At 42.6% G+C, this 19,838-nt stretch overlaps 1 protein-coding gene across 1 annotated transcript in view; it reads right to left on the reverse strand.

The window, feature by feature from the left end:
• Prp38 (pre-mRNA processing factor 38) overlaps positions 1–19,838 on the reverse strand; it is a 93,573-nt gene that overhangs the window by 38,876 nt on the left and 34,859 nt on the right. Inside the window, exons 4-6 of the mRNA XM_080283749.1 lie at positions 19,354–19,506; positions 9,876–9,959; positions 8,662–8,996 (exon numbers count right to left, since the gene is read on the reverse strand). Coding sequence (XP_080139875.1) covers positions 8,662–8,996; positions 9,876–9,959; positions 19,354–19,506 — 572 coding nt within the window. The remainder of the gene's footprint in view (positions 1–8,661; positions 8,997–9,875; positions 9,960–19,353; positions 19,507–19,838) is intronic.

Genomic DNA, 19,838 nt, shown 5'->3' on the forward strand with positions numbered 1-19,838 from the left:
CAAACACAAAAACAAACAAAAGATTGAGCTCTAAATGTACATTTAACTTTCATCAGAAATGGAGGGAGAGTAAGAAACTGTTTTGGAAGGAGGTAAAGAAAGTAAGGCAGTGTGAAAGGGGAAATAGGGGAGTGAAAGATAGGAATAATAGATTGTTGGTGGAGAAGAGAGAGAAATTGAGGAGATGGAAGGAGCACTTTGAGGATTTGTCGAATGTAGAGAGTGAGAGCAGTGTGAGTATAAGTGGTTGGGGAATGGCTGGGAGAAGAAGAGATGAGAGGAGGGAGGAAGAGATCAGTAGAGCGGAAGTAGTGGAAGCGATGAAGAAGATTAAGTTGGGAAAGGCCCCAGGAATTGATGGAGTGTGTGGTGGAATGCTTAGGTATGGGAGTGAGACTGTTGTGGAGTGGATATGGAAGTTGTGTAGATTGGCTTGGGAAGAGGGAAGGGTTCCAGAGGATTGGAAATCAGGTATAATTGTTCCTTTATACAAAGGAAAAGGGGAGAGAGAAGTATGTGGTAACCATAGGGGTATTTGCCTTCTTAGTGTGACTAGTAAAATATATGGTAGAATACTCACTGACAGGGTTAGGCATATGACAGAGGAGCTAGTTGGAGAGGAACAAGGCGGATTTAGGAAGGGAAAAGGGTGTGTAGATCAGATATTTGTTCTAAGATGCTTAGCGAAGAAGTATCTAGAGAAGGGAAGGAAAGTGTATGCTACCTTCATGGACTTGAAGAAAGCTTATGACAGAATAGATAGGCAAGGTATGTGGAAGGTATTAAGAATATATGGAGTGGAGGGGAAATTGTTGAGTGCTGTGAAGAGTATGTACGAGGGAGCTAGGGCTGTGGTGCGAGTGGATGGTGAGCTGAGTGAGTTCTTTGATCTCAATGTGGGACTGAAACAGGGTTGTGTGATGTCTCCATGGCTGTTTAATATATACATGGATGGGGTTGTAAAGGAGGTGCAGGGTAGGGCAGTGGATGTGGGGGTGGCTCTAATGAATGAGGGTGAGATTTGGAAGATTCCGGTGTTGCTGTTTGCTGATGATACAGTATTGTTGAGTGAAGATGAATGGGAGTTGGAAGGTTTGGTGAATGAATTTGGGACAGTGTGTAGGAGGAGGAATCTGGAAGTTAATGTAAACAAAAGTAAAGTTATGGTGTTTGAGAGGAATGAAGTCACAGAGTGTGCAGTGAGGTTGGATGGTAAGGATATGGAGAATGTGAGTGCATTCAAGTACTTGGGTAGTGTGATGAGTAAGGATGGAACTTTGGGGGATGAAGTGCATGAAAGGGTACAGCAGGGAAGGAAGGTTGTTGGTACACTGAAAGCAGTGATGAGAAATAGGAGGTGAGTATGGAAGCTAGGAAGTAGTATTGTGATCCCTAACCTGACGTATGGAAGCGAGGCGTGGACCTTGCAAGAGGGGAACAAGTCAAGAGTGAGAGCAGTGGAAATGAGTTACTTGAGAGGAGCATGTGGAGTGACGTGGAGGGACAGGTTGACGAATGAAGAAGTGAAGGAATGTTGTGGGGTGGATGTGGATGTGGCTGAGAAGATTAGGAGAAATACACTGAGGTGGTTTGGACATGTGAAGAGAAAGGAGAATGAAAGACTGACTAAGAGGGTGTATGTAGGTGAGGTGGAGGGAGGGAGAGGGAGAGGTAGACTGAGGATGAGGTGGAGGGATGGAGTTGAGAGGTATATGAGGGAGGGGGGGGTGAGTTGGGGGGAGGGTAGTCAAATGGTGGGTGACAGAGCGACTTGGAGGCGTTTTGTCTGAGGCCACCCTTTGCGGGATTAGGGCGTCGGGCTATAGATAGATAGATAGAAAGACCTTCTCAATTCATATTCCTCCAGTTTATTTTATGTATTTTTCCAACATTAGGTTAGGCAAGGTTTGGTTAAATTATTAGGTACAGTTAAACTTGGTTAGGTCAGGTTTAGTTAAACACTTAGGACAGTTCCTTCCACCACTAAAAACAATAGGGAAACAGATTTAACAAGCAACATTTATTTATGGGTAATGCATTACAGTATCAGTGATTCATAGGCTACGCAATTACCGGTAAATGTCACTTTCAGGAAGGCGTCAAGAATTAGTGAAGGGGCTTGGAACGTAACCCTCACTAATTTGGGGGAGTGGTTACTCTACTGTATGATACTGTACAATATTTTAATCAATACAGCACTATACATGAATCTGAAAAATATAGACTCTAGTGAACATATATATACAAGTATAATGAAACTACGGGTACAGGTCACAGATAATACTTCCTGGACTGCCAAGATGATTCCGAACATCTGCCGAACAATCAGACTTTCATAAATGGGACTATTTCTCAAAACTGCCGAAAAATCAGCTGCCAAATAACTGGACTTTTACTGTAGCTGGAGCTATGAAGGCCCTGATAAGAAATAGAGGCTTGAGTGTTGCAGCTGCACAAGGCTTACAAGAAGGAGTGTTAGTGCCAATTTAACATGCATGTGAGACTATGGTGTGACATGAAAACGAAAAGTCAAGAATGAGGGCAGTGGAGATGGGACTGCTGAGGAATGGATGTGGAGTATAGAGGGTAGATAGGATACGAAATAATAATGATTTGTGAAAGATGTGGAGTGAGGAAGTCTGTTGACACCAGAACTGAAGAGAGTGTACTGAGATGGTATGGTCATGTGGAAAAAATGGATAACACTAGAGTGGTGAAAAAGTATATCTGAGCAAATCTGAAGGAGGAAGGAGGCAAGGCAGGCCAAGGAGAAGGTGGAAGGATATGGTGGATGAGTGTGTGAGGCAGAAAAGTATGGAAGCCAGTGAAGCTAGGGGATTGACAAGAGTTCGAGCTGGCTGGATGAATGTTGTGAAAAGAAGTGCATTATCAGGGATTTGGAACCCCTTTTTAACCCTTACACCAAGGGCATGTTTTCCAATGTTTTGCGTCTCCAGCGGGGTTATTCTGGCTCCGACAGACTCTCAAAAAATATTTGCCAAAAATCAGTTATTAGTCCTAGAATATTAAAATTAAATATGCATATGGCACATACCTTCAGCTTTCTCCTGGGATGTTTGTTGAGCCTTCGTCAGTTACCGTAGGACTTGTGGAGACCTCTGAAGTTGGGTAACGAAGTCTCCACTTTACACTTCCCGACAACCTGTAATATGATTACCACAGCCAGATATTAACACTATAAACACTACTCTATGATTATCAAGTAGTTTGGGATCCATACTCCAAATAAAAACCACTGTGAAAGCAATGAAAATTACGAGCGCGTATGACCTTCCCACTTGCGCTAGTTCGCTGTTGGTATTCTGTCATTTATTATTCATAAAACCCCTCACACTTTATATTTCTATTACTATATAACACTTATATATACCTACAGTCTTTATCCATAAGTTTCCTTCACTACTATTAGTTTATTGTCACTGTAGGGATTCAATTTCTTTCAGAAAAATACGTAGCATTCACTTTCTTGTCCTGTATGCTAGCATTGAGAGGGAATGTCACTTTCACCTTCACTCTCATAACTCATAGTATTCAGACATGCTAGAGTGAAACTTTCACTTTCATTACTCCTAGGGTATATACTCGTATTCTTATAATACTACTCATTTACATTTCTATTTACGTTCTCTATTTTATTTACGTTATTTACATTTCTATTTTATTTACACTGTGTTATGCAATGTCACTTGAAGTAACTTATAAAACTATTTTCCACTGTTCACGTATATTTACATTCATTACTTTCACTTGCTGTTTACACATTATTTACACATTATTTATAATTCCACTTGCACTGTTTTACTCAACAGAAAGATCGTAGTCACTCTTTTATCAATTGTCAGCCCTTTACCTCTTTCCACACGAGGTTTAGTAGGGGGTAAAGGTCACAGGGCCATTTGCAAGGGGGTGAAAAATCCCTGAAGTTAGCAAGAGCAAACAGACGTACCTCCACACTGGAAGATGAGAGTGAACTGATAAGGGTGGGCCAGGGTGGTGGCCTACGTAGGGAAATGCATTACTGCCAATGTTAGCCTCTTGATAGCAGCTAATATATAGCAGTGAAATGATTGGCAGGAAATCTAGACAATACATTATAAATTAGGTAGTTCCAGGTGAATGTAAATATCGCTTAGGCTTCTCCCTTCCCTCCTTATATGTATATTTATTATGAAAATAGATTATACGACATATTTCAAGGGGAAATAAACAGCGAAAATTAGCGAACGAGTGCAGGTGAGGTGTTGTCAGGTGATAATTAGCCAATTCCAGGTGTATGGCACTCTCACTTACCTTATTTCTTTCTTGCATATATTATTTGGTATAAGAATAGGGCATAGGGCTTATTTCAATGGATGAAATCAGTGAAAAATTCCAGGGAAGATTTACTTAGCATAGCATGGCAGGGCAGGCGAGAGGATAGGGTAATGGAGGGGGGGTAGGGAAGGGAGTCAAGAATGGGGAGAAATGGCTAAACTGTCAACAATGGATGGGAGTACAGATGAGATTAGGAGTGCTGACTAGTGTTGGACATTGGCAGTTAATGATAGATGATACAAGCCACCACTTGGAAGCCCGGGTGAATTCAAAATAACACAGAATCACAAAAGCGATGCCCCGCGGTATGCTCCCTTGCTCCCAAGCGTCATGAAAGTGACGCCCCACGGTGAAGGGGTTAATGTGAACTGTCTGGATTGACTCTATGTGAAGCTTCAGAATGTGGCGAATGTTTTGGGTATACCAAATAAAGCCATGATTCCGGGGACTTGAATGATGAGTGAATGGAAGCATGGCCATTGGATTGGACAAACTCAGGATATCTGGACGTGCTACTCTTCACCCTACCCTATGGTGGGAAAGGAAGTCCGGATGATTTTGATGATATATGGTAAACCCTCGAAATAATGAACCCCAGTATTGCGAATTTCGGATATAACGAACAGCCAAATAGCAACCGAACTTCCCCCTGGGATTTTGCAAAGCTCGCTAAATGAGGGGTAAGTTCGAGAATCAGCCCACTGTGACGAGCATCCCTTCCAGTAGAGTAAGTGTACTTCAACAGCATCCCTTCCTGGCAAAGTAAGTGTACTTCAACAGTACCCCTTCCTTGCATAGTAAGTGTACTGTAACAGTACCGCATTATACTGTATTCTTATTATGGGTATTGTTTTTATATGTACAACTTCATACAGCATCAAAACTACTTAACAACCCTAATGACAATAGAATATTCTGGTCAACTCTCAATTCTTTCAATAATAACTTTAACAAATCATCATCCATTCCCCCACTAAAATCTCCAGATGGTAACATTACAAATGACCCGTGTGGGAAAGTAGATATCTTTGCCAGCACATTTGCCAGAAATTCAACTTTAGAGGATGCCAGCCAGAATCTCCCAGCACTAGAACTTGGCTCTCCCGACACTGTTCCACTTAAAATACAGACAAGGTACGTGAAATCCATCCTAGACAATTTACCTACCAACAAAGATTCAGGTCCAGATGGATTCCGCCAATTGTTTTGAAAGAGTGTTCCCCAGAACTTGCCTCTGTTCTTGCAAAATTATTCAGACTATGCATACATACTTCTTCATTCCCTAATTCAAGAAGAAAAGCCAATATCCACCCAATTCCAAAGAATGGAAGTTCCTCTGACCCCTCTGATTACAGACCAATTGCTGTCACATCTTCTCTTGGTAAGGTTTTTGAAACTGTAATTAATAAGCACATAGTTAAACATCTTGAATCCAACAACTTAATTAGTGAGACAATATGGTTTTTCACTAAGAAAGATCCACCATTGACATACTCAATCTCCCGACTCATACCATCCATCAATCAGTTGACCTACATGATGAAACTCATGCAGTAGCCCTGGATATTTCTACAGCTTTCGACAGAGTGTGGCACCATTCCCTGTTGTCCAAACTCCCTTGCTATGGACAAAACTCTTTTGTTCCTTTGATTTCCTCATTTCTCAGCAACAGAATAATAAGAGTAAAAGTAGATGATGTATTTTCGACTTTCCACTCAGTTAACGCTGGATTGCCGCAGGGATCAGTTCTGGCACCAACCCTGTTCCTCGTTCATATCAATGATCTCTTATCTGTCACGCACAATCCCATCCATTCATATGCAGATGACTCAACACTTCATAGTTCATTCACACTTAGACATCCATTTGCAAAGTCCAATATCTCACTCTCAACTCAGTACAGCCATCTCTTTAAATCAAGACTTATCCACGATCAGTGAATGGGGACAAAATAACCTCGTCTTATTTAATGCTAGTAAAGCTAAATATATACAATTTACTAATAGAAAGGTATTGCCAGAATCGTAAATTACCTTCAATGCTACAAATATTCCCATTTCCAAAAGTATTGAAATTCTCGGTGTCTCGCTTAATAATGCCCTAAGCTGGACCTCTCATGTTAGATCACTTGTTAAAACCGCCTCAAAGAAACTTGGATTATTGTACAGAGTCCATAACTTCTTCACTGATGAGCAGTTAGTTATAATTTATAAGTCATGTGCACTCTCAGCTTGAATACTGCTCACCCTTGTGGAGTGGATGTGGAGAGGTTGCATTAAAACAAGTAGACAAAATTCAGAACAAGGCTGTTAGAATTATTAATAACCCTGCTATTACTAATAAACTACCTCCCCTACAAGTAAGAAGGAATGTTGCCTCCCTTGTGTTATTTTACAGATATTTCTATAGCAAATGCTCAGACGAAGTTGCGTCCATGATGCCACCTCTCCATGCCTTCCCTCATGCTACACGGGCAGCTGGCAGCACTCATGACTGGAATGTCACTCAGCCATAGTGTAGAACTCCTGCCTATCAGAATACTTTCATTCCCCGAACTGCATCTCTCTGGAACGTGCTTCCCCAGAGTTGTTTCCCTCCAAACTTCAACCTACTGCTGTTCAGGTCTAACTGTTACAGGTATTTTATGAACAAAGGACACCAGTAATCTGGTGCATGGATTTGTTTTTTTTTATTCATTTTTTTTTTTCCTTCCTCTGTTCTATCATTAAAAAAAAAAAAAAAAAAATTATTGTATTTACATGTACAACTTCATGAATCATTGAATTCTCCATGTAAACTTCATATAGTTTAGGTTACGTTTGAGCACGTAGGACCAAACAACTCCCCTTATATAGTGAACTGAGTTCGGTAACCCTTCGGAAATACCAACCCCTCGTATATAGCGAACTTTTGGATATAGAGACCCACCCCTCCCCCCAATTAGTTCGTTATATTGAGGGTTTACTATATATATATATATATATATACACAGTATACATATATATATATATATATATATATATATATATATATATATATATATAGTATATATATTGTTACATAGCCTATGATTTCATCATCCTTTGTGTAATTCTAACGTACAGTATGCTGCATGTTTGATCACGAGCGTGTTCTACCTCACTCCCCCCCCTCCTCCCTTATAGTAGAGTAAGTCGTTCTTTCTGTTGTTCAGAGTAGGATTGTCAACTCTTTGTCCCCATGGCTTCATTTGCGCGTCCTTCTTACAAGTTGTATCAAGCTCTGCTGGCCCCTATATAATGAGCTCAGTCTCTGCATTATTGCCACTTAGATCTACTCCTCATTTTGCTCACATCTCTGTCCTCCCCTGTACAGTTGTTATTATTGTGAGTGCTCAGGAAGTCTCCAACCATCTAGCAGCTGTGTGTAATTTGAGTATAAGTGTTATTGCATTTTTTCTTGTACTGTGTAGCGTTAAGGTGTTAATTCTTAGGCCTAGTATGGTTTTTGTGATTCATGTGTTTTGGGTGTCAGCCCTTATTAATAATATTTCGTATCTGTAATAATATATCTTGCATTCACTGAGTATTATCCGGTATTATCATTTTATCAGGGCTGACTTAGATAAATTTACTCTTGCTAATTTCGTGTTAATAGAGGCTATTGCAGTTAACCATATATTTAACCTGTTTTTTGCCATTACATTATCCTTATGAGTCCTGAATGTTTTGTTGTTAGTTTGAGCATTAAACTTTAACTTGTAATTTTACCTAACTCTTTTGTTTTGAACCTGGAACTTTACGGGACAGTAGTGATTTTTAGTATTCTCACTTAAAGTGTACATTATCTTTTACTGTTCCGTAACAATATATATATATATATATATATATATATATATATATATATATATATATATATATTTTATATATATATATATATATATATATATATATATATATATATATATATATATATATAATATATACCATATATATAATAGGTACCTTAAAACAAGGATTTTGGTGGTTTTCTGCGTTAAAGAGCCCCAGCTCAATTTTGGTGGTTTTCTGCATTAAAGAGCTCCAACTCTGTGTTCCATAAGGGTCTGCATCTGAGGGGTGGCTGGCATTACTGCTCACATCATGCCACTAAAGGGAGGAAACTAGTCATGTACCTTTAATATCTCAACTACGTAGCCTAGTCCTGGACCCTTTTGTCCCTGACGGGGCAACAAAAGACTGGATAACAGAAAGGTAGATACACAGACAGAGAAGAACAACTCACTGTATACCCTCTTCACTATGTATAATAATGAATTACTGAACAATAAAGGGCCAGAAGTATGACCTGGTGAACGAGATCGATGGCGTCGCTCCCTAGACCGACTGCGATGTCTCTTCCTCTCACGTTCCATCCCTCGTTCCCTCTCCATCCCTCGCTCCATGCCCCTCTCTCTGTCCAGCCCCCTGTTGTGATCCATTCCCCTGTCCCTGTCCATTCCTCGGCCATACTCCATGACTCTCTCTCTCTCCATCCCACGTCCATAGTCCAACCCCCTGTCCCTGTCCATCCCTCTGCCATAGTCCATTCCACGGTCCCTATCCATGCCTCGGCTGCGGTCCATCCCTCGCTCTCTCTCCATCCCTCTGTCTCTCTCCCTGGACCGACTCCGGCTGTGGTGTCTGCAGAAATGGAATGACTTAAGTCTGGCTGGGTGGCAATGATACATGAAGCTAGCTACTGCTGTTAATTATATTTATTCTAACAAAAGGATGAAATTAAAAGGATTTATTCTGCACATTCAACTGATGCTAGGAATGTATAATAACAGGAAAATTATGACCTATCTGCCAATGGCTCCACAATCAAACACAATCCACTGATATCTACTGATATGCCTCTTCATCAAGATCTGGATATTCATGACTTTATCATTCTTTGCAGTGATGTGAAAACACTGACAACATTGGTATCAAGTCCATGTAAATAAGAGCATGATGTTCTGAGCTCCTAGTCAAACTTCACTTGTTCCACTCATTGCCCCTTACATAATTACACAATTTCATATATACCCAGACACCTTTTAATGGCAATTGGGATTTTTTCATTGTTAAAGTCCATATCCTACTGTACAGAGGGAACAGCACAGAAGTAAGTGCTGTTCTCAGAATTAAAATGTTGTCTAAATACAATATCTGAGAAGCAACTTTTAGTGTTGTGGGGCTGGAGAATAACACTGAGCAATCATCTGAAACAAATACAGGTATGAAATTTAAGTGATAGTGAATAGAACACCATTCTGGTAGGTCCCACTAAACAAGATAATCATCATCTGGCTGCAACCTAAATAAGATGGAAGAAATTATCCTCATTCTGAACAAGTTTGCATAGTTAGTCTGAATTTGAAAGATACATTCAAACCATAATAAAATCTGCAGGATGTAGCCAGCATAATATAGCATTTTGTCATGACATGGTTCTACAGCAAACATGAAAGTTCCTTTTCACACTGCTATATTCCTACCAAAATAAGGAAACGGGAAAGAAAAAAAATCCCCTACCTTTTTTCTCTTTCTCTATCAATCCTGGAATCTCTCTGTGGGGAACGACGGGAAGGCGAGTGACCTCGCCCATGACGGTCGTCTCTGATGGAGTGGACAGAAGTACATCATCATCATCATCATCACCACCACCACACCACCAGCACCACCACCATCATGATCATCACCATCACCATCATCCCAACCTTACTTCCCACTAAATGCTGAGGCTGATAAATGAGTGATGTCATTAGTGGACAGTCCATATACAGTACTGTATAACTTTCGTGCAGTAGAGTACACAATTACTAACTACTGGACTGTTTTGAATAGCTATATGATCTTTCTTTCCTTTTGTCCTTTCATTCTTAAGGCTCCAACAGGCATGCATGTGTCAGCCTTCATCACCCAAAGGTGGTTTTCTATGCGACTCAATCTCTAGCAGCCTCTTAATTAAAATAAAGGGTAAAGACTGACCACCTGCCCTGTCTGCACAGCCCTGAGCCCAAACAAGGGAACTGGAACCCAATGCCCACCAGCCATAACCAGGGGTTGTGCCAGTGTCCTTGGGGCACTAACCACAAAGTCCTGTACCCCCTGGAACAGATCCAAGCCCCGGCTCCATCCCAGCCCGAAGCCATGTTGACAAAACCGGCTTCATGCCTCCCCTCATGTCTGCCACTAGGTAGCAGATGCAAAATTTTCCAGCCACACATTGGTGCCAAATTCTCCTAGCACCAACCAGCATCGCAGTAGGACATGATGTGTGATGTGTAAAGAACATGTAGTGTTGTGTAGAGTACAGGAGACAGATACTGGTACAAAAATGTGTTGGGGAGAGTATGCTTGCCTGCTCTCCATATTAGTGAGACTCTGAAAAAGGTCAGTAAAGGAGGATGGTCTGCAGCTAGTCCTGAAGGCTAGTGAAACGAGAGCTCTAACCCTCCCTATCACCAGTTCTTCCACCTTCGAGAATACTGCCTTGATCCGCTGCAGCCAGCAAGAATAATTACAGATGAATTTAATATGATGTTGCCAGTGACAGGACTCATGACCTCCCTCCCTCCTTCCTCCCCCCCCCTCTCTCTGTATTTGTGTGTGTGTGTGTGTGTGTGTGTGTCCCTCTTGTCTTAGCCACAGCTGAGCTTGCTGACACTGTCTCACACTCTCTTCCTTCCCAAAGTTACTGTAAAGACAAGCTAGCTTAAAGACTTCCTGTTAGCTTTACTCTACTCCTCTGCTCTCAATGTCAGACCCATCTGCCCCCTTTACTGTTTTATGGTACAAGCACCTGTCTCCTTACATTTATCACCCTTGCTGTCCTACAACAAAAGGTGGCATGTCTATAAACATGTTCTCTACATTTCCCCTTAAAAGTTATCAATACAGTATTGCAGAGTAATCCCTAAAATCCAAATTCCAGACTTCCATAAATATAGTACTCATTTTACAATATAATTAGACACTTCACTAAATCCTGTTTCAGAAATCTGCCACTAGGTCCGCTCTCGTCACCCACCTCTGATGCGGGGTAGTCAATGAAAAAGTAGGCAGTGCTTAATTCCTTTCTCATTCTGACACAAAGTAAAACACCCCCAAACATATTTTACTCATCAAATCACTCACTTGGCATGATATGCTACAAAGAAATTACAATATGGGAGCTTTTTGGTTATACAGTAATCCCTCTACTTTCCGGACATCCTCACTAACCGGACATAATCGTCCCAGGATCCAATATTCCCCAAATGGTCTGAAAACTGCAAAAAATTTAGGGGGGGGGGGAAGATGTTTTCCCGCCCGTAATTTGAACTTCGTGCGCGGGGCGCGGGACAGCTTTGTTGTGGCGCATCATTCCTCCGACGTCCACTAGAGCGCCCCTGCATCCTCCCCACTTTCCGCCTGTCTCTTGTCGCGAGTGAACGCTCGTCGTCATGGCTGCCCACGTGCTCGCTTTTGTGGTGGTGCCTTACCTGCTGCAGGCACTCCTGCTGCTCTCGTGCCTCTCCTTCATGTGTGTGATGATGGCCCCGCTGCCTGAGAAGAGGAAGAGAGTGGTACTGACTCTGGAGAAGAAGCGGGAGATATTGGAGAAAGTAGATGCAGAATGGTCTTCTTCACGCATCCTCCGTGAGTTTAACCTGGCCCAATCTACTTTCTTTGATATTAAGAGATCCCAAGACAAACTCATGCAGTACATGGCTGACTTCTCATCGAAAAGCAAACGCAACATGGAGAGGAAGATGATGTTTACTCCCAAGTTTGCTGAAGTCGACCACTCCACATTGATTTGGTATCGACAGCAACATGCTGCTGGTGTGATGGTATGTGGTACGGAGCTGAAGGCTGCTGCTGAGAAGTTCGCAAGGCTTCACGACGCCCTAGACTTCAAGGCATCCGAGGGTTGGCTCTTTGCGTTTAAGTTACTGCATGGCCTTACCAACTGTAAGTCTCATGGCGAAGCTTTGGACGCTAACGAGGATAGAATAGAGGAGTTTCGGCACAAGGTGAAGGGCTTGATCGACAGGAAGGGCCTCACTCTCGGTCAAGTCTACAATGCTGACGAAACTGGTTTATTCTATCGCTCTTTGCCAATGAACACTCTAGCCGAGGAGACGGAGAAGAGTGTACCTGGCTGCAAGCTCTCCAAGCAACAGCTATCTGCTTTGTGTTGTGCTAATGCTAACAGCATGCACTGGCTTAATCCCGTTATTGTTGGCCGTGCAAAGCAGCCTCGGTGTCTTCGTGGGGTGATGGATGTCCTTCCTGTTGTCTGGTACCATTCTTTGAAGGCATGGTTCACAGCCCAGATCTTCAAAGACTGGTTCCACCGCCATTTCGTCAAGGAGGTCATACATTACCAGACGGAGAAACTGGGAATCCCACGCAACCAGGTAAAGGCCCTCCTTCTCCTCGACAATGCACCTGCCCACCTGTGCGACAAGGACTTGGTGGATGAGAATGGCCGCATTAGGTGCATGTTTCTGCCACCTAATACTACTGCTCTCATCCAACCAATGGACCAAGGAATGATCGTGGCAACGAAGCGCCTATACCGACGGAAGTTCCTGGACGAGGTGATGGTTGTTCTCGAGGACGAGGACGAGCGCAGGGAGGGACGGGACACGCGAGGCCAGTGGACTTTGGAAAACCTTCGCCGCTACAACATCAAGTCTGCCATTTACAACTGGGCCAGTGCATGGAAGGAAATCCCTGTCAAGACTCTAGAAAATGGTTGGTCTCGTCTGCTTCTCGGAATGAATGCAGAGTACAATTTCCTAGGTTTCGACGTGGATGACTTCCATGCACGTCTACGTGCCCACGGCGATGATGTTGATGTGGACGAAGTGCGTGAGTGGTTGGATGACGACGAGGGCGATCCTGGGTATCAGACCCTGTCTGATATCGAGATTGCATCTTCAGTTGCAGGTGTCAGTACACAGCTTGAAGATTCCGACAAGGACGGCGACGATGATGCAGACTCCTCTCAGCATGACACTACTCCAGCCATCCCCAAGCTGAGTGCACTCCGGGAACACCTAGAGTTCGTTCTGGACTACCTGGAACACCCGGACTGCGACAGGGAGATGGGGTCCTTGGAACTTGTGGAGGAAGTGCGTGCTTTCAGGCAGCGCATCATAAATAGTCAGAATCGTCGTTCCTTGCATCAATTAACGATTGACAGCTTTTTCAGGCACGTGACCCCCGCTGTGCCCAGCCTTGGCTCCACTCTGTTGCCTCCCCAAGACAGGCCCTCATGCTCCGAGCCACAGCCCAGCACATCAGCCACGGTGGAGTCACCGCTCAACGTGAGTTTGCCTCTATCTTCTGAGTCATCTGCAGTGGGTACGCCATCACCATGACCCAGCGACGCACCCCTAGGTCACCTGCCAGTGATGCTCTCAGACTATGACAGTGATTAAACGGCAAGAACTTCTCCACTAGACCACACGGGAATTTAGTGTTGTGCAGTGAAAGAAAAACAGTGCAGACAGTATTGTAAAGAAAGTAAAGATTTTAGTGAAAAGACAAAATTTTTGGACTAAATTTAACGTAAATACACTTGTGATTTGTTTTGAAATTGGTTTTCTGAGTGGAAAGACTTAAAGTGCAGAGTGCAACACTTATTAAGTTACAATGGGGCATAATTAGGACAAAGAGTGCGCAGTGTGAAGAGAATGGACTTCTGAGTGCGAATGACTAAGTTCTGTGCAAGACTTCATGAACAGTGTACTGCAAGTGCTTCAGGAAATCCTTCTTACTGTCAGAGTCTGAAAGGAGGCGGTTATTCATCGAGATGGCCATGGACTTGCTGTAAGTAGGCAGAATGTTTCATACTGTACTATACTGTATTTTCCATACTATACTTACCTCAAACACCTCATTTCACTCTTTTATGTCCCTTATTGGTGTGAATATGTTGTGTCTTAGGTGCTATGCATGTGCAGTAGGGAGGTGTTTTTCTGAGTTAGGCTAGGTTAGGGTCCATAACTACCAGTCCAGGAGCCAGGGACTTGTAAGTACCCAGAATGTTTAATATTGTATGAACATACCTCAAAAACCTCATTTTATGCTTCTTTTGCATTTATTTCAGTCTTTTATGTCCCTTATTGGTGTGATCTGGGTCTTAAATAGGTGACATGCATGTCCAGAGGGAGCTGTATAGGTGTTTTTCTGAGTTAGGGTCCATAAGTACAAGTCCAGGAGGCTGGTGCCCACTATCCGGACAGGACCACTTTCCAGACATGCCTATGGCTCTATTACGTCCGATAGTGGAGGGATTACTGTATATAATACAGTATGTCATATTGTAAACTCAGCTGTCGTTAGTTTACTCATCTCTGCAAGCATAACAGACACAAAACCCAGGCAATTTTATTAGAACCATCCAGAAAGCAAGGTAACAGTGATTAAAATATGTCATTCATTAGTATCCTCAAAAGAAAACTGATAGGAAGCCGCAGAGGAGTAGACTGTAGCACCAGTCGAGCAGGGCAGTACTCCCAAGGTGGATGGAAAGCTGATGACAGGGAGTGCTGGAGATACTGTTTCATCAGCCCTCAGGACTAGTTCCTGACCATCCCCCTTTGCTGAACTTTTTCAGTGTCTCAGTTACACAGACAGTAGGCCAGCATGCTCTCCAACACAAATTTCTCAAACTATCTACACCAAACTACATGCACTGTACACACTACACTTCCTTTAAAAAAAAAAAAAAAAAAAAAAAAAAAAAAAAAAAAAAAAAAATCATGGCGTCTCATCACCCAGCCTCGGAGTCCCCAGGGGGGGGACCATAAATGCCCCCATCTTCAGCCCCTGTCCCAGTGACGACTCGAGGTCCTTGGAACCACTGTCTGACTCCTTCTTCATTTCTGCAACATTCGCGGCCTTTCCTCTAACTTTCGCTCTGTTGAGCACCACCTCTACTCCTCTAAACCTCACCTTCTTTTTCTAACTGAGACTCAGCTGTCTGAGGCAACTGACAGCAAACCCTTGCCTGTATCCTCCTACTTTCTCTATACTCATTTCAAAGCCAAAGGTGGCTGTTGTGTATATATACGCAATGACTTATCTTGCTCTCGTGTTCCTGAACACGATTCTTCTGAATTCTCTACACTCTGGCTTCAGCTTTCCTGTCATTCTCTGACTAAATATATCTGTGCTGTTTACTTATCCCCTAATTCTACTATCAAAAAATCTTCGATTATCTTACTTCTACAATGGAACACATTCTATCCATTTCTCCTTTCTCTGAAATCTCTATTCTAGGAGATTTCAATGTTCACCACCACCTTTGGCTCTCCTCTCCTTTCACTGATCCACCTGGTGAACAAGCCTACATCTTTTCTATCCTTAATGACCTAGAGCAGCTTGTACAGCACCCTACCCATATCCCAGACCGCCTTGGAGAGAGCTCCAACATACTTGACCTCTTCCTTACAACTAATCCTTCTGCTTACACTGTTAATCTTTTCTCTCCGTTGGGCTCCTCCGATCACAACCTTATCACCTTAACCTGTCCTATCACTCTGGTACGGCCTGTGGACCCTCCAGGGAAACGTCATCTGTGGCATTTTGGAGCTGCGGACTGGGAGGCCCTCAGGCAGTACTTCTTTGATTTTCCCTGGAATGATTATTGCTTCCATGGCCGGGAGCCATCTGAGTGAGCCTTGTGCATTACGGAGGTTATTCTCTCAGGCATGGAAGCATACATTCCTTTCTCATATCCTTTGACTAATGCAAGAAAGCCTTGGTTTAATCATGCTTGTTCTAATGCTGTCCGCAACATGGAGAGGGCCTACAAAAGGTACCGGAGCCAACCCACCCCTGAATCACATCATCTTTACATTTCTGCCCGGAATCGTGCTAAGTCTGTTCTTCGCTCTGCTAAAAATAATTTCATCCGTACTAAATACTCTCAACTCTCCAACTTGAATTCTTCCCGCTCCTTCTGGCACCTTGTCAAAAACCTTTCTAACAACTTTACCTCATCATCCTTCCCTCCTCTTTTCTACTCTGATGGTTCTATAGCTATTCCTTCTACTGATAAGGCAAATCTCTTCGCACAGACTTTCTCCTCCAATTCTACCTTAGACGATTCCGGTGCTATTCCTCCATCACTTCCCACCTCTGACTTCCTCATGGCTGACATTAAAATTTCTTCAGCTGATGTATTTTCTGCCATCACTGGCCTCAATACTAACAAGGCATATGGGTCTGATGGAGTCTCTCCTGTTCTTCTCAAGAACTGTGCTTCTGTGCTTACACCCTGCCTAGGCAAATTCTTTCGCCTTTGTCTGTCAACTTGTACCTTTCCTTCTTGCTGGAAGTTTGCTCTCATTCAGCCAGTCCCAAAGAAGGGTGACCACTCCCAACCCTCCAACTATTGTCCAATTGCTTTAAAGTCCTGTATTTCAAAAGTTTTCGAGTCAATTCTCAATAGAAAAATTTTAAGGGATCTTTCCTATCACAACCTTCTTTCTGATCGTCAGTATGGGTTCCGTCAAGGACGCTCCACTGGTGATCTTCTCACCTACCTTTCAGACTCCTGGTCATCCTCCTTTAGGGACTTTGGCGAAAGCTTTGCCATTGCACTTGACATCTCAAAGGCTTTCGATCAAGTCTGGCATAAATCTTTAATTTCCAATCTTGCCCTCTTACGGTTTCTATCCTTCTATCTGTGCCTTCATCGCTAGCTTCCTTTCTGGTCGTTCTATAGCCGCTGTTGTAGACGGCCATCGTTCTTCTAGATCTATCAACAGTGGTGTTCCTCAGGGCTCTGTCCTATCACCAACTCTCTTCCTTTTATTCATCAATGACCTTCTAAGCTGTAAATCTAACCCTATCCACTCATCCGCTGATGACTCCATCCTTCACCTTTCCATTCGGTTCCCGCAACGCCTACCTCAGCAGTTACTTCAACAAACAAGGGATGAGGCAATGGCACGCCTAATGTCTGACTTGGCTCGTATCTCTGACTGGGGTAAAAATAATCTTGTTGTTTTTAATGCATCTAAGACTCAGTTCTTACATCTATCAACCCATCAAAATCTTCCACAGGTATACCCACTAATGTTTAATAATATTTAGCTTAATCCTGCATCATCCTTGAACATGCTTGGGGTTTCATTTACTCGGGACTTGTCTTGGAAAGATCATATTACATCTCTTGTAAAATCAATTCCAAGAGACTTGGTGTGCTAAGCCGACTCTGTTCTTTCTTTACCCCTGCATAATTGTTGACTCTATACAGGGGTTTTATCCGCCTCTGTGTGGGGTACAACTCCCATGTGTGGGGAGGCTCCCCACATACAGCCCTTCTCAATAGGGTCGAGTCAAAGGGTTTTTGTCTCATTGACTCTCCTCCTCTTACTGACTCCCTTCAACCTCTGTCTCTTCGCTGCACTGTTGCATCTTTATCTCTTTTCTATCACTACTTTAATGGTCACTGCTCCTCTGAACTGTCTGCATGCATTCCTCCACCTCTACGACGGGCGCATAGCACCCATCTAGCAGCAAACTCTCATCCATTTTCTGTCCAACTCTCTACTGCAAGAGTTAACCGTTACTTTCGGTCCTTCATTTATGGAACAGGTCAACTCTGGAACTGTCTCCCTCTGTCTGTACTTCCTGCTGCCTATGATCTCCAGTCTTTCAAACGCAGTGTCTCCAGGCATCTCGAAATGAATGGATCTTGAATTTGTCTCTCTCTTGTATTTTGTTTTTCTCTTGGAGGGAACTGTTACTGCGGGCTCATGGCCTTTGGTTCCTTCTTCCTCGCAAAAAAAAAAAAAAAAAAAAAAAAAAAAAAAAAAAAGATATGGCAGCATCTTTCGATATGCTGCCCTGCCTGATGTGCCTGCTCTCGGGTGCCTGCCCTTGTTCACCATCTGTTTGGGCTTTTCCTTGTCGTACCCAGAATATGGTACACCTCTTTCTTTGACATACTCCCGTAATTCTGGAAAGGTCCATTCTTTTCAATGTTTCCCTGACTCCATTGCACACTTTAGTAAGTGTACTACACCCAACTCCTCCCAGCATTCGGCTGTGGTTAAAATGTTGTACTGCGCTGCCGTTTTGTTTTGTTTATTATGGCTGATTCACTAACTAAGCATTCGTTACGTACATAATTTTCAGTGAAAGAGCTTACTTCCTTAAAGCATGCTAAAACACAAACATGAGAAGTCCTGAAAGCAATTTGCTTTACTGATTCCACACAATTTAGTCAAATACATGAAAATAGACAACACACACTTTTAGTCCCCAGGGTAAGATTCTCTGAAAACCTAGATACTCTTTCTTTACAGGTATATTTATGCTCTTGATTGAATAGGAAAAAATATTCCTATAAATAGCAACATTATTATTAACTCAGATACAGTTTCACAGCTCTTTAAAATCCCGCAAAAATATTTAATTGAGGCTGGGCAACGCTAGACCACCTGGTGGCAGACCTCTGAAACAGGGTTTGGTGAAGCCTCTAATTCTGAAAAAGTCTGCTGAAAGATTTTTTTGTTAAAGAATGTATTTACTAAAATAAAAATAAAAATAAAAAGTTTAGTTTCCAGGGTTGCCGTTAAAATGGAAATGTGTCCCAGTAGTTTCGACACCCAACCTTGCTCAGGCTGGACTCACCTGTATGATGAAATTAACTTAATAACTTTCTGTTCTGTGATTCTCTCCTCATGGGGAAAAAAAATTACTGTTGAGTTTTCATACCTCAAACATCAAAACCATGATTGTGGCATAATAAATTTGAGCAGATACTGTGAATACTGTAATACTGTAAAGGAGATGTTGTTACATACAGCTGAAGATAATGATAGATCCAGTTTTCAATACAAATGCACCAACATTGTATACAGGGATACTGATTGAATATTTTGCCACAGGCTCAGGGACTAAGCTACGGAGATGAGCACGGTGGCTAAGGACGTCATGGTGTAAGCCCCTGCCTTTACGTTACTTGTAATAGGACTTCCCGCATCTGTGACTGTACCTGGCAGCATTGCGTGATGGCTCTGGGGGGTGTGATCTGGGCCGGGGTGGTGGAAGCAGTTCCTCATCGTCACTTTCACTCTCAAGGTCGTCCAGGTCATCATCCAACAGTGACACCCGCGCCTCCAGTTCATTGTTTGCCTCGTGCACCCACCTGAAGGCAGAGGCAGATCTATCATTTGTTAACTCCCTGGATCTGGTCAAATAGTTTTCATCTTATTCATGCTACTGACAGACAATTTCTTTCAATGATCAACTGTTAGGCTCTTTAATCTAGTGATGTACTATATTCCTACTTTTTCGTCCAGCAAATGTTAACCTCTTCAGAGCAGTGACATACTCATTCTCTGATTCTTGCTACCAACATATGATTTTATTTATTCTGCAACTGTTAATCCTTTCAATCCAATGACTTCTTTTTGTTTTATTTATGCTACCAAAAGATAATTTTATGTAGATCACGGGAGATGATCTGCACTAAAGTGG

The sequence above is a fragment of the Coenobita brevimanus genome, chromosome 13, assembly GCF_032717465.1.
Source record: "Coenobita brevimanus isolate Jiangsu-jjx chromosome 13, ASM3271746v2, whole genome shotgun sequence".
Classification (NCBI taxonomy): Eukaryota; Metazoa; Arthropoda; class Malacostraca; order Decapoda; family Coenobitidae; genus Coenobita; species Coenobita brevimanus.